General features: G+C 37.5%; 1 protein-coding gene across 1 annotated transcript in view; it reads right to left on the bottom strand.

Moving 5' to 3' along the window:
- The window catches only part of LOC121650148 (insulin-like growth factor-binding protein 2-B), a 34,788-nt gene extending 21,276 nt beyond the window's left edge, over positions 1-13,512 (bottom strand). Inside the window, exon 1 of the mRNA XM_042001490.1 lies at positions 13,067-13,512. Within this exon, the coding sequence (XP_041857424.1) occupies positions 13,067-13,427 (361 nt within the window). The 5' untranslated portion in view covers positions 13,428-13,512. The remainder of the gene's footprint in view (positions 1-13,066) is intronic.
- Between the last annotated feature and the right edge of the window lie 1,698 nt (positions 13,513-15,210).

The raw sequence follows: 15,210 nt of genomic DNA, 5'->3' as shown, positions 1-15,210 counted from the left end.
TGGAAAATTATTCAAAAGTTGTTCCCTTATTTCTGTTTTATTAATTTTCATGTTTAGTTGAAGTATTAAAACGGGTCAAATCTTTATTTAGGCTATAACAAACTATTATTTTTGGAGATAATTCTCTCTTTTTTTCACCAATTATTTAGATAAGAATTGTTTCTAGATTTCTTTTTAATACTTTTATCAAAAACCACAGAAACTTAAAATAAAATTACTTAAAGGTAGAAATAGTCTCATAATCTCACCTCTGGCAATGTCTTTGTTTTGGCTTATGGTTGTACTTTTATGTAAAATGAGAATATTAGTTCAGATTAACAGTTTACAAGCTGCTACGAGGGGAAGATCAGGAAATAGTATGGAGTTCTTGAGCTAACGGAGCAGCTCTGGAGACCAAAATTTAAGCGCTACTTGTCCAACACAATAAACAGAAGCAGCTCATTTGGAAGAAGATACTGAACAAAGATGAAAAAGTTACCACAGTGTCCAGTTTAAGCTTCAGACAACCTATATTTACAACTAGCAGTAATAGTGATTTACATTAAAATGCTAAAAATGCTAACCTCAGAGATTAGCTTGTTTTTGAGGACTGGATGTATGAACTGCTTCTTGCTAAGACCCTGTTGTATTAATGACATCTGTTCTGGGAAACTAAATTTGTTTTAGAACAGACATACTGAACCGTCATAAGACCTTTTTTCCCTCATTTCCCTGTTTCTTGTGTCAGATCAACAAATCAAACTACAAACTAAATGCAGCACAAAAGCATGTTTCCTGATGAAAATAACTGTTTATTTAAAACAAGGTGACCAATGACACAAATATATTCCTGTGAATTTAATGATGAATCAAAGCAAATAATTTGCATGGAGGAATATTTGTATTAGAGGAATTGTTTCAGCCATAACAACAATACATTATAGATATTAATGGGGTAAAAATTCACTCGGTGAAATTAGGGGCTTGTGTAAGGAGCTAAAATGATGTCTTCCACCAGTTGTTGGAGCAATCAGAATCTAAATGCATGAAAATGGCGGAAAAGAAAGAAGATTTAGAAAAAAATACCGACAAATATTGACACTGAAAAAAAGTTGTACGATGAGAAACAGTAAAATAAAGCAACAAGAGTGTAGTTAAAAAAAAAAAAAACATTCCTAGTATCACTATATTGCTGATTCAGTAATCACACAAAGCAAGGCAGGAATGATTTGAACATTAGGGGAAGGGTGGCTGTGTTGTGTATGCATAAGACATACTCATAATATGACAGATATTCGGTAGGCAGGAGTGTCTGGACCAACATGTATTGTCTTGTCAGAGGAGAATGGGCAGACTGGTTGGAGATGATTGAAAGTCAGCAGGAAGTCAAATTAGCACTGGTTCCAACCAAGGTCTGTACAACAGCATCTCTGAACACACAACACATCCAGCCTTGAAGCAGATGGGCTACAGCAGCAGAAGACCACACCAGTTGCCTCCTGTCAGCTAAGAACAGGAAACTGAGGCTACAATTCACACACACTCACCAACACTGGACAATAGAAGATGGAGAAACGTTGCTGGTCTGATGAGTCTCCATTTCAGCTCCACATTCAGATGCTAGGCACAGAAATTTGTTGGAAACACCATTAAATTATTGATCTACCCTGCCACGCTGCTGGTGGTGTAATGGTGTGGTGGGATATTTTCTTGCACACTTTGGTCCCCTTAGTACCAACATGGCCTGGTTTAACCACCACAGCCTACCTGAGTATTGCTGCTGACCATGTCCATCCCTTTTAACCAGAACTAAGAGATCTGAACACATCACACCAGTTTTGAAATTTTTACACTGGCTTCCAGTCAGTCACAGAATAGATTTTAAAACCCTTCTGCTTGTTTACAAATCCCAGAATAGTTTAGGCCCAGAATACATCTGTGATATGTTCAGAGAATATAAACCTAGCAGAGCTCTTAGGTCCAAAGACTCTGGTCAACTAGTCCAGGCCAGAGTCCAGACTAAACATGGAGAAGCAGCATTTAGCTGTTATGCTGCAAACAAGTGGAACAAACTGCCAGTGGAGATTAAAATTTCCCCAAATGTAGACATTTTTAAATCCAGGTTAAAAACATTTCTTTTCTCATGCGCCTATGCATGAACTCTGCACGGTAACTTTTTTTAACTTATCTTGCTTTTAATCATTTTAATGTAATTTATTATTTTATTGTGATTATGTGTTGATGCCTTTTACTATTCTAAATGTCTGTAATGTCTTTGTTTTATGTAAAGCACTTTGAATTGTCCTGTACATGAAATGTGCTATACAAATAAACTGCCTTGCCTTGCCTTGCCTTTATGACCACAATGTTGCATCTTCTGATGGCTTCCAACGGCCTCCATAGTCACCAGATCTCAATGCAGTAGAGCAGCTTTGGGATGTGGTGGAACGGGAGATTCTCATCATGGATGCAGTTGACAAATCTTCAGCAACTGTGTGATGCTGTCATGTCAATATGGGGTAAAATTTCTGTTTCCAACACCTTGTTGAATCTATAACACCAAGAATTAAATTGGGGGGGTGTCAATTTCTTAAGACCACAAAATCATGGAAGTGAGAAACAAAAGTTTGAATGTGCTCTTTCAAAATGAAGAGGTAGAGATATATGTAAACCTGTCAATGGTACTGTAACACTCAACAGGAAACACTTTCTAAAAATAAACCGGGCTGAACTTTTTGCCTTTTTCAGTTTTATTGTTTCCCTTCAGTAACTACAAAGGCATCCTCTTGGGTTTAGGGCGGCACACACCACCCCTCAGACGCACAGCAACATCAAGAGTTGAAAGTTCTATAAGGTCTGAAGGGGGATCTTCATTATTCTGCAGCGTTTTGAACATTTGCCAGATGGAAATGTTTGAAGTGGTTGAGCCTTAAGAGGAAACATTTGCACAGACAATAGTTCTGCAAGGTCACTTTCTCTGCCATCAAAGCACATTCAAGTATCTGAGACACACCCCAACTGTATATGATAGCGGGGCAAATACATCAATGCTAAGCAACACTGGAGACACATTAGTCATTCTGAGAGAACTGTGAAAGCGTTGCTTAAAGGCAAAAACCAAAGCCAATGCTCTCAACAGCTTGAGACAGGTTGTTTCTATGGTACAGAGGCAGAATCAACAACACAATGTTTAGATAGAAGCTGTTGCCTAAAGACTTTTTTTCCTTCTTGGAAAGTTCTGTCATAAGTTATGAGCGTCTTTAGTAAACAAGGTTTTACATACAGCCACAGAACACCTTGGCACCTTGCATTCATACCTCAGCTCACTTGACGCTAATACAACATTCCTGCTTTATGCATGTTTCACACACACACTAAGCATCATTATTCAACACTTCTGGGGGGAAATAAAAGCATCGGTTTGCACCTGAGTTTTATGCAGTCAAAAAGACACACTTGTCTATTAATTCTAATGGATATGTCAAAACTTTTGACTGGTAGCGTAGAAGAATATAAATTAATTCAAAATTATTCGTCCCCATTGGACGATTAAAGACAATCACAGTAGTTTTTGTAAAAAGAAAATGGTAAAATATAAGATAAATAAAAACTAAGAAATTAGCCTATAAGCAGTATATAGTGTATAAGTGAATAAGATATCTAAACTACACTGCTAGTACAGCTGGCTAAAGGTCCATTCAACTGGGCTGGGGCTGGCCTTTGATTATCTTGTAGGGTGTATATGACCAGAACAAGCAGGAGGTGGGGGCAGTCATGTTTGGGAGTTGGTGAAAAACAACAGCTTTTGGAACAAAGGTTGCCCTGCTCCTCTGAGTCCTGCAGCCAGGGCTGTGGAGCCAACATCCAGAAACTCTGGGAACAGAGCATGAACGGCTCTGACATCTGTGTGATGTCAAAAGTCTGCTAGTCACAAATGCTGAAAATGGATGTTCCACTGATTCCAAACATGGAGTTTTCTCAGGAGATACTGGCTTTGGTGGCATTTTCTGAGAATCTCCTCTGTTTTGGCAGCAAATTTCAGGGAGTTGTCAAAAACACTTCCCAGATATTTATACTCCTTAATTACCTCTACGGCCCTTCCATGGAAACCCTCTGCAGACCTTGGTTGGAACCAGTAAAAATTTGACTTCCTGTTACCTTTCCATCATCTCCATCCAGTCTGTCCATTCTCCTCTGCCCTCTGACATCAACAAGACATTCTGGTCCAGACAACTGCTGCTCGCTGGATATTTTCTCTTCTTCAGACCATTCTCTGTTAACCCTAAAGATGGTTGTGTGTGAAAATCCCAGTAAATGCTCAGACCAACTACCATGAAACATCCAAAGTCACTTAAGTCCTCTTTCTTCCTCATTCTGATGCTCAGTTCAGCGAATCGTCTACAAGGCCATGTCTCCACGACTAAATGTACTGAGATGCTCCCATATGTTTTGTACTTTCTTAAAATTACAATTTTGATGATTTTTTTTATTTTTTAATAATGCCTACATACAGATGATCATCATAAAATTAGAATATGAAAAAGTTGTATAATGTAGACATTCATTCCTCACAGACTGACATATTTCAAATGTTTATTTATTTGAATATTGATGATTATAACTGACAACAAATGAAAACTCCAAATTGAGTATCCCAGAAAATTAGAATATTGTGGAAAGGTTCAATATTGAAGACACCTGGTGCCACACTATAATCAGATAATAAACTCAATACACCTGCAAAGGCCTTTAAATGGTTTCTCAGTTTCTTTCATTTTGTGTTAAGTGCATTTTGACTGTTGTCTTCATCACTATATTTACTAACCTTCCATACTTTTGTCAGGAAAAGCAATTTTCAATTTCAAGACTTTTTTTACTTCTTGGTTTAATAAAGGCTAATAAAATAGCAATGTTAGCACTGAATCTGAGACATGTCAGAGTTAAATTATTCACATTTACTGACTTATTGTGTTTGTTTGGAAGGGACTGTAAATGTTAATGAAAATTACATGAAAACACATTTTGTAAACACCCCAGATTGTGGCCAAAGGATAATTTACATTCGATGTCCCTAGAGGATGTTAATAGTAAGGTTTAAAAATGCAGCATACAGATGATCTACTATATCACACTTGAATAAGTAATTCATTCTGGCAACCAGATATATTTCATTGCAGTAACTTCAGTTTAAATAGAACTTTAATGTCAGGTAACTAACAATTATCATAAAGACATCACTCAAAAGAATTGCAGAAATATATGTAATCAGATTACTTGAGATGATGTGTATATTTATCCTGCGACTGTAAATTCTAAACCATTAGTTTTGCGCTGACTTAATGCAAGCTGGAACTTCTAAGTGTGAACTGTTTTAAGATTAGCTGAAGAAGGAGGGAAGGCCACAACACCTTGGGGGGGAGTTCTGTCAGAACTGCAGGCATCTACATGCTAGTCCCACCCAAAGTGATCACTTATAGCTTCACCTTTTCACAAATTCTGAGAGTAGCGCAAAGTACGAAGAATAATTAAAGGCTTGAGAGTGTGAGTGGAGGAGAGGAGCAAGTCTGAACAGAGATTCACCTCCAGGGCAACAAGGGCAGTCTTAGACCATCGACAACACAAGGAAACTGGAAAGAAACAGTGTTGAAGTTCTCTCCTGACTTTACATGACTTTACATGACTGCTAATGCACAGCTGAAGATCAATACGTAATCAATAGTTGAGAAATAACAAGCTTTGAATGAAAGTTTAACCTGCGCTACATCAGTCCATCGTCCAGAACATGCTGCTGGTTGCAGAAGTCCCCCACTACCTCCAGCATTACAGCTGGAAAGAATGCATCACATTTAATTTGCATAAAAATGTGAATAATCCCAGTTGTTGGACCACATACATGATGAGGAGCAGATTGTCACAGGGAGGACATGAACAGCTGTAAAAGCCAGTCCCTCGATTAGATCACAAGAAAAAAAAAAAAAAAGTCCCACCCATAATATATATATGTGTATGTATGTATGTATATACACATATATATATATATATATATATATATATATATATATATATATATATATATATATATGTATGTATGTATATGCACACATATATATTAGGGGTGCGACTACTTTTTTTGTGAACAATAGGAGGAGATGGACAAGCCTCACTTGGGTTTTTTTCAAACTTTTACATTAGATAATATGCTAGTCTGATGACTAGTAGATTTTACAGCTGTATCACTAGCAAACCTTGTTAATACTGAAAGGCAATATGAAATAAAAGCCAACAATATCTAACTGAAATAGGCTGCTGTTATCCACATTTTTTCATTAAATGCAGTTTGCGTTCCAAACAACACGGAACATTTGTCAGCGCACAGTTTCCGGTACAATCACAGCAACGCACTCGTCAGAGTTTGGGTGCTATATTTAGCAAGTTTAGCGACTAGCTGCAAATCTAGAGACTTTTATTCTGGTGATATTGGAAACTATATATATAAATATATAAATTCCCTAGAGTTGGACCTCTGGAACAGGCCTGTGTCCTTCCACTGTTGATCATATGAGAGGATTTTATCCTGTAACATCTGCATCTGGTTTTCAAGTAGACAGGGTGGGGGGGATTCCGAAGGGTTGTCAAAGCTATTGTTCCTTCACTGGAGGATCTCCACAGCTCACACTTTCTCAGCCACTCATTGTTTGAAGTGTTACCTTCAGGCAAACACTGCAGGACTCTGCAGGCCAGAACAGACTGAAAAACAACTTTCATGCAAGAGACATAACAGCCTCAATACAGTTTAATGATATGTGTGATATCAGTCTGTATGTTTTTTACTGTTTATTTATTGTTTTGTCTATTTATTTCAGATATTTAGATGATGGTACTGTTTTGTTTTATTTTTTTCTCACTAAAGACTGCACTCTAAATTTAGTTGTACAGAGTACAATACCACAGAGTTCTGCACAACAGATCAAATCATAATAGATACACAGGCCAAAAGGTAATATACTTAAAATACACAAATCTTAAAAGCATAGAATAAGCAAGGATAAGAAACAATAATAAAAGCGTACATATAAGTCAACCTCTCACACTGGGTTGAAGGGCAGGAAGTAAAAATGAGTTTCCACATGAGATTTAGTCACAATGAGAATAAATTCTGATTCTGACACTGAAAATTTTAAACAGTTTTTTTATAGCAGCTCTTCTGACTCCTGGATACTGACTAAGTAGCCTAATCACTGCTGTCAACACGCTCTGATAACGGACTTACTTCCAAAAGCAACAATGTCACCACCTGTTTACACACAGTGCAAGCAGAAGGGCGGGTTTAGCCATCGATTAGTTCTGCTGCCACAGGCTCAGACAGCTGGAGGACATCCCATGACGAACTGAGCCCTTCTTTCCATTTTTGTCTCTGCTCTTTGTTTTTTATGTATATATGAAATTATTGGCATCACAACCAGAAATGTAAGGTCACAATCTGAGCCAGGAGACAGGCAATTACTTTTTACGAATTAGCCTGTATGAACACAGTAATAAATTGAATTAATGTGAATTTGTTTTAATTTGATCACAATTAATTAGCTTGAATTGACTGTAAAGTGCCTTGAGATGGCTTTGTTGTGAATTGGTACTATACAAATAAAGCTGAATTGAATTGGTAATTATAACAGCATACTTTTATTAAAAAGTAAAAAAAAAAAAAAAAGCCAGATTGCCTCATTAAAATCATTTAAAATTAAAATTTTGTGTTACTTTATATCTCTATTTAATAAAATAATGCAAAATAATGAAAATGAAGTGTGTGGATACAGATTGAGCTTACTGTGATCTAAAGACAAAATTGAGTTTAAAAAGTATGCAGTGATATCATTCAGAGGAAAATATTATCTGTTTTCCTTTGAGAAGGTTGTGTCTCTGACGTCAAGTAGAGACTACAGTCAAAGTCCAGTATCCATCATGAGGACCAGTCAACCCAATAGCCAGGAAAATTTGTTGCCATTTTGCATTTCTTGAAAACAAGATTGTAAATTTCTCAGCCAAAGGAGTTTGGCAAGTCCAGCACCATGTGGCTGCGCTGTAGCATGTATTAACAAAAGTTTATATTGCTGTTAAAAGTAGGTGCATCCACTAAAACAATCCTTTTCCATTGCCTGGAGGAGTATTTTCAGGACTGGTTCAGAAACTGAGCCTTTCAGGAGACGAGTCTGCATCCAGGGATGAAACACTTTGTCCAACAGGCTGTGCTGGACCACGCTTTCTGATTAGCAAGATTTTTTTACATAATTAGGCTAGTTTATTATTTTTGTGTAGACTCAGGATGTCAGCCCCACTCAGCGGGGCTAAAGGTGTACTCACAGCTGTCTTGAAAAGAAAATAAACTTGAATCTTAACTTTTTGTCTGTAAGTTATTGCTGTGAGTTTCAGAGCCACCATGTGAGACATTACAAGTGTTCATATACAGAAAAATGAGCTGTGCTCACATTTATAGCCCATACTGCAACACCCTCAGTCTGATTCCATCAATGACAACTGGAGCTGAAACTAAGAGCTATTTTAGGATAAGTTTCATGTATCCAATTCTTAATTTTGATTATTTCTAGATTAGCTTTGCATCCATTATAAATCCAAATAGACTGTGATTCCAGAGAGAGGGCGACCTTTCTCCTGGGTGACGTTTTCTCCTAAAACCGAGAGGTTTTAGGTTAGCTTCTTCTGATTGGTTGACCAGTTTGGTTCAACCAACTTAATGATTGATTCTTTAGGCCTCCAAAGCAACTTTTTCCCTCACAAATGCCAAAGTGCTGGCAGCAGTTTCAGTGTAAAATTTCAGTTTTCCAGTCAAGTCAAATGGATGCAGCGGGGTGCTGAACGAAGAGAATGCAAAGCTCAACAGATCCTGCTTCCATAAATACATCCACGTTGAAATGTTGATTGCTTATACAAATATTATGGTATAATGATGTATCCACGTCACTGACAGACGTTCCACACCTGTCATGAACTTCAGCTTTTTGGGACAGGCGGTGTATTCATTTCCTTTGTCCAGAATTCAAAAGTAGGGAATGTTTGGCTTCATTTGGAGACTGAAGCTCAACCCATCAAACCTTTCTGGATCTGGGAGGTTCAAGTGGAGGACATTTAAAGTGATGTGCCATTTCTAATATATTCCACTTTTAAGAACTGGAAGAATCCAAAACGTATTAGAACAATAATACTGATGTTCTTAGTAACCAATGAAACATGGAAATTTTGATCTCTAAACACCACTTTATGATGGTATTGGACATTTCAGGAGACCAATAACCACAACAAACACTTGGCTGTAGTTAGAACCCAAGTCATTCGAAGGTCAGCAGCAAGCACGACAGGAGCTACAACTCCAAAACGTATTTAATGGTTACAAAGAAGACCCAACTTTTTATAGTTAACTGTTAACTCATGCATGGAATGTCAAACAACACTGTGAACCGAGAGCAAGCCACAGTCTCAGATGATCATATTCCCCTCATGTGGTTTAAACACCTGTGGTGGTAAGTAATGCAGACAACACAGCCACCATGCCATCAGCCAGAGTTACAGCAACTGGAACGGGCTTTGTTTTTATTCCTGTCTCCAATCAAAACCTCTACATCTGTGGTTACGAGCACGTTTAAAAAGGAAAAGAAAATCACTTTGGCTATATTCTCCAAAAAACATCTCAGTGTAGTGTCTAAGTGTTTACGTATAAAAATAATAATAACAATTTTAAAAAGACCCATTTGAGTAATAAGATCACACTTGTTGCTGTGGAAATCTTTCACAACAACAAACTGAGTGCCTGTAGTGAGCATAATCCAAAAACTGTTGCATCCAATTTCCACTACTGAATCTGCTTTCAGGCCTCTAGTTGTCTAAATGTGTCCTAAAGTTACATTTTCAAGTATGCATCGAACTAAGACATTTCCAATTCAAGAGCTTTGAGGAAATGTGGGTTACAGACATGTTATGGGTTCATCGGTGGGATACTGGTTGTTTGAGATCACAGATGTGGGTTTGCCACTGCCGGCCAAAAGCATTGCATATGTCAACATTCATTTTCAGAAATCAATACTGACCCTTTGTCCTTACTGACTGTAACAGGGAGAGCAGCGCTTGACATTCTTTGTCCCTGTGGACTTTCTTGGTTATTTGTTTTGGGTTGTTACTGTTACCACACACTTTTGATGTAGATGGTGGTTTATCTGGTATAAGAAAATAAAGGGTCCTGCATTGGAAATAAAGTACATTTTTAATACAAATTCTAAGAAAACACTGTTATTATGTGTTAAAATCATGAACAGTTATGAAAACAAGCTAAAGTAGTTGGCTGTGTGGCGCTGAATTAAAGCCAAAAGAGACAGAACAACACACTCGTGCATTACGTCGTCTTGCTTCCACTGGTAAACAGAGCTACTGGGTAATGTGTAATTGTTTACAGATTAATACTTTACCAAATATTTTGTCTCATGATGGACAACATTAATTAAGACTTTGACACAATAAGGAAATTGTTTTTCTTCCAATAAAGAACTTAAGTTGAGCCACTGGCAAAGAAAGAACAGGTTACAGTTTGGAGTGGATTAGGATCACGTTCTGTAACCCAGCTTTGGCCCTGGAACAGGAGACGGTCTCTCAGTGCTGTTGATCTTTCTCCCAGAACCTGCTTTAGCCCCAGCTCTTCTGAAATTCACAGCATCCCCTCACTGTGAATCATGTTAGCAAATTTTTTCCTCTCGAATACCTGCACACACCTTTAAATGGGCATTACCTGCTATGCAGCACAACTTTTTGTTTAAAAGTATAAGCTGATAACATGCTACCCTTTATATTAAAGTCCATCTCCAGTAGTTATTTATCCTCTTAAAACTCATCAATGTTCCTCAGAATTGTACATTTTGAAGTTTTTGCATGGAAATAAATTCGAATTGTGTTAAAACTGCTGAGAGCATGACTGTATACTTTTCCTTATTCACTGCATAGGACTGAATAAATATGTTCATGTGGGTCAATCTACATTTCCACCTACCAACAGATGACGCCATGGGACATATTTACTCTTACTCTGTTTATGCTATGCACCGATAGGTGTTTAGCACTTCTAATATTGGGGTAATTAAACATTAAATGTTTAAATTAGAGAGCAGTTCTCAAGAAGTTGAAGCTTAACTGTTCATCACATGCAGGTGACAGTTGGTGTTGGTCTGTCTGTCTGTCTGTTAGCAACATAACTCAAAACATAATGGACGGATTATGATAAAATTTTCAGGAAATGACAGAAATGGAATAAGGAACAACTGATTAGATTTTGGGGTTGATCTGGATAATCGCCTGGATCCAGGAAATTTTTTAAAGGATTTATTAATATTGTGAGATGATAATGGGGATAATTTTGCCGTTAAAGCAATAAACTGTTTTGACAATGTCATAATTGTTTCTTGCTGTGCTTAAGGTAGTTACTTTTTATTGTTTTGACACCTGTTGTGAAAGAGGGGAGGACCATAAAGCAAGAAGAATGATGATGATCTAAGGTCAAAAACAGCATTTTCACTTTGGTGTGGACCAAAGAAGTGAACTCTAGCTTGCTTGAAAACCAGAGGTCTCGGTTCACTTGAGCCAAGTGCAGAAGAAGAACCAAGTGAACCCTGGTGCGGTTCTCTGACAGTGTGAAAGTAAACAGACCATCTAGTGAATGAAAGAGAGGACGTGTCACAGCACAACATTTTGGACAGCTCACTGCTTATTCTGCTGCCCATACACTTTCTCGTGAAAATTGCATTAGATAACAATAGACAACAAAGCAAAAATAGATATTCCAAAGCAGCATAAACTTGGTGCTGGCCAATCAATGAGCCGGGTCTTCTTTTTTTTTCCCCTAGCTTTTTATCTTCTTGGTCGGTGGTTCTTTCAGGGAATAATCCCCTAGCAAGCAGTTGTTGTAACTGTGTGATGTAGTCCAGGTGGTTTGGTTTGCTTGAGTAAAGTACAGTGTCAAAACAAACCAAATTTCCCACCTAAATGAATTGAGTCCCCTGTTCAGCTGGATTTATACTCACGCAACATCTGTGTGCGGCCAGTTACAACGTAGCTGACGCTGGTGAATGTGCTCTTGCACTCGAACGTCGAGGGTACGCTTGGTGTCATGTTGCAGTTTCTCCTCCAAATCTGAAGGTGGCAGCAGAGGTGGTATTGGCTGGTAAACAGGTCGACAATCTTTTGATGGTTCAAATTATTTCAAATAGGTATTTCCTGTTTTAAAACAACAATTTTGTCCAACATGGTGCAGTATCTTAATGAGCTTGTGGAAGTAAACAAAGAAATATTTTGATTAGCTCCTCAGCAACTTGATCCATTGGGGGTTGTTTTATAAAAATGGCGGTTACCACACAAATTCAGGAAGAAGGAACCAAAATCCAGAAGCGCATAATTACGAGGAAGTACTTCCGTGTAACTGTCTGCGTAGCAGGAGTGCATGTCAGATCTAGAAGAGATGCGCATCCAGCCTCAGTGAATCTATGTGGCACCTACAGATGTGACATTATAACTGACCTTACACAGACGCTGCATGAGTATAAATCCAGATTAAGAGTGGATTCTTTGTAGGGGGGAATTTGCGAAGGGGGAATACGCTCGCTTAAAAAAACAGGGAATGTAGTAGTACTGGCCAGGTACAACATGTTTGCTTACAAACATAAACCATTCATAATTGCTAAAACTTTAGAGTAACTCATTAAAGTCTGCATGTCAGACCAAAAGAGAATATGTGGTGTGACTTCAAGACGGGTTTAAACCAGCAGAAACCATCCAACTAGAAGAAGATGGAGCAGTTCATTCTGGAGGAATAAAAGGTAAAATCCCAGTGGCTACGTCCCAAGTTCACAAAGAAATAATTCAGGTTCCTGGAGCTTTAACATGCTCAACAGGCCTGTTTGTTTAAAGCAGACATGCTTTGTTAATTAGATTACCCTAAATCTAGAAAATGTAAAATACATGAAAAGAAATAAGATTAAAATCAAATCTCAAAACCTGCTTCATTTAGCTAAAAGTTTTTCTCTATCAAACCACTTACCATTTGTTGCCTGTTGGTTTACACTCGTTGTGATATCTAACTCCACTTTTTGTCCACATCGTCCAAAACCCTGAATGAGCTCCTGCAAAGGAAATTCAGCACCCACGCTGGGGTAGCACCTCAGGCCACTGGAGCACCTTGGCGTGTAGACTCCACAGAGCTCCCCCTCCATCCTGGCACACACCGGACAGCAGCCGCAGCCCGGCTCCCTCACTATCTCTCTACATGCTGCAGGGTCGTCAGGACAAGCAGCCATATGCTCTGCTGTGCAACTCGGGCAACGGAAAGCTAAGTCCCCCAGTAAAAGTCCAGGTAGAGCAACGAATGCAAAGAGTAACCCAAATGTAACAGATATGATCATTTTGCTATTACTACAGTTTATTAGTGACAACTGGAGTTAAAAATGACCCTTGGATGATTGCAGCATGGACTTCAGGATTTCTAAGAGTCAGCTGTTTTGGGTAAGCATTGTGGTGCAACTGACAGGGTCCTATCTGCTCTCGTATTACTGACTGACACAGATGAGGGGAAAACTATCATCTAAGCATGAAAATAAAGAATTTTTCTCATTTTTGTAAAAGTACATGTTAAAAGTGCACTGGAAGGCATTCACTGCAATGCAATCTTCATAACCCTCAGTGTTTGCAGGTTAGATTATAATTAGATTTCTATATGCTAATTAACTGCAAATTAAACAGAGAAAAAGAGGGTGGTTATTTTTACAGTAAATCATAGTCCCTGAACAGAAAAATGCAGCTAATTTCTGTTGCTTTTCTGCACTGTTTATGAATAAATCTCCAGCTTTCACAGAAAACACAATCTTCCAGAGGAAATGTTGAAGTAACTTGATTTTCTATGATGTTAATAGCTTAATATGTTGCAACGCGGTGAGCACTTAGGCTAAAGGTACTTCTGGGGATCCAAATCTGCACTCTCTTTCCATGTAGCTCCACCATTTTCCCTTCTGGTAGTTGGCATAATGCTTATTGTTTCCGAATCAACCAGCAAAGCACTAATGAGTGGATAATGTGTGTCCCATCGGGCCCCCAATATGTGATTGTTGACTTATCCCCTGTGGAGCCAGGACAGTTGGGCTGACCTAATTGTCATGTTTTTCTGTCTGTTTTTCTGGTTTACTTTGGTGTTCTTTGACTTTTATTCCTAATTTATAGAATAAATAGTGAAGTCTAAAGATCAGACTGAGAAGCTGAAACATTTGAAAGTAAACCTGAAAGTTATCAAAACATTTAGAAAAAGGTGTGAATGCAACCTCAGTTCCTCCCAGTATTACAAAGGACTGTGTAATCAGAAAAAGATATGAAGAGATTTTCTGCAAATCTAGAGAAAATCCCTTTTTACCCTTTGATTTTGTAAGTTTACATTATAGTAAAAGCCACATGTGTTTCAGGTGCTTGATGGTATTAACTCTTTAAGCACTGTGCCTATTTTATTACTTCTCCGTTTGAAAATGAGTAGAATTAGTAGAACTGAGTACAGTGTTGTGTAAAAAATATATAATGCTCAGAGGAAATGTTTACCGGTCCATGTCCTGAAAATATTTTTATATTTTATAAAAAACAGTATATATATATATATATATATATATATATATATAAACCAAGATTTTGAACTGTGTTTCTGTGTACAGAGTAAGCTTATTAAACAATGTAGATAAGCACATTAAAGAAACTAAATTAAATATATTTACATAAATGGTTTAGCTATATGATAGGTAAATTTAATGAAAACAGTTCATCTTTTTTGCTCTGTGGTGATGTATATAGGTGAAGCGTAAAACATGACGTGACGATGATCTGTTGAAAATCAGTGACCTGTTGGTTTGCAGCTGTTTGTAATTGAATTTTATTATACATTTGGGTAATTAACACTTCAAAGTCCAACCCAAGAAAAAATAGGGAAAAAATTCTGTTTTTTTTTCCTTTTTTTTAATCTAAAGTCTTTATTTGGCCCTTTAACAAAAGTGTAAAAAAAACAACTAATTAACAAATATAAGTTTTGTATATTTACCATTTATTACCATGTGATAGGTCAAAATTATTGCAGTACATTATTGTATTATCATTATATCCACCAGTGGGCAGAAGATAAGTATCAGATTGTGTACAGCAAAGTTTCTACCATAA

The sequence above is a fragment of the Melanotaenia boesemani genome, chromosome 12 (assembly GCF_017639745.1).
Source record: "Melanotaenia boesemani isolate fMelBoe1 chromosome 12, fMelBoe1.pri, whole genome shotgun sequence".
Classification (NCBI taxonomy): Eukaryota; Metazoa; Chordata; class Actinopteri; order Atheriniformes; family Melanotaeniidae; genus Melanotaenia; species Melanotaenia boesemani.
This window is presented reverse-complemented; position numbering and strand designations above follow the sequence as displayed.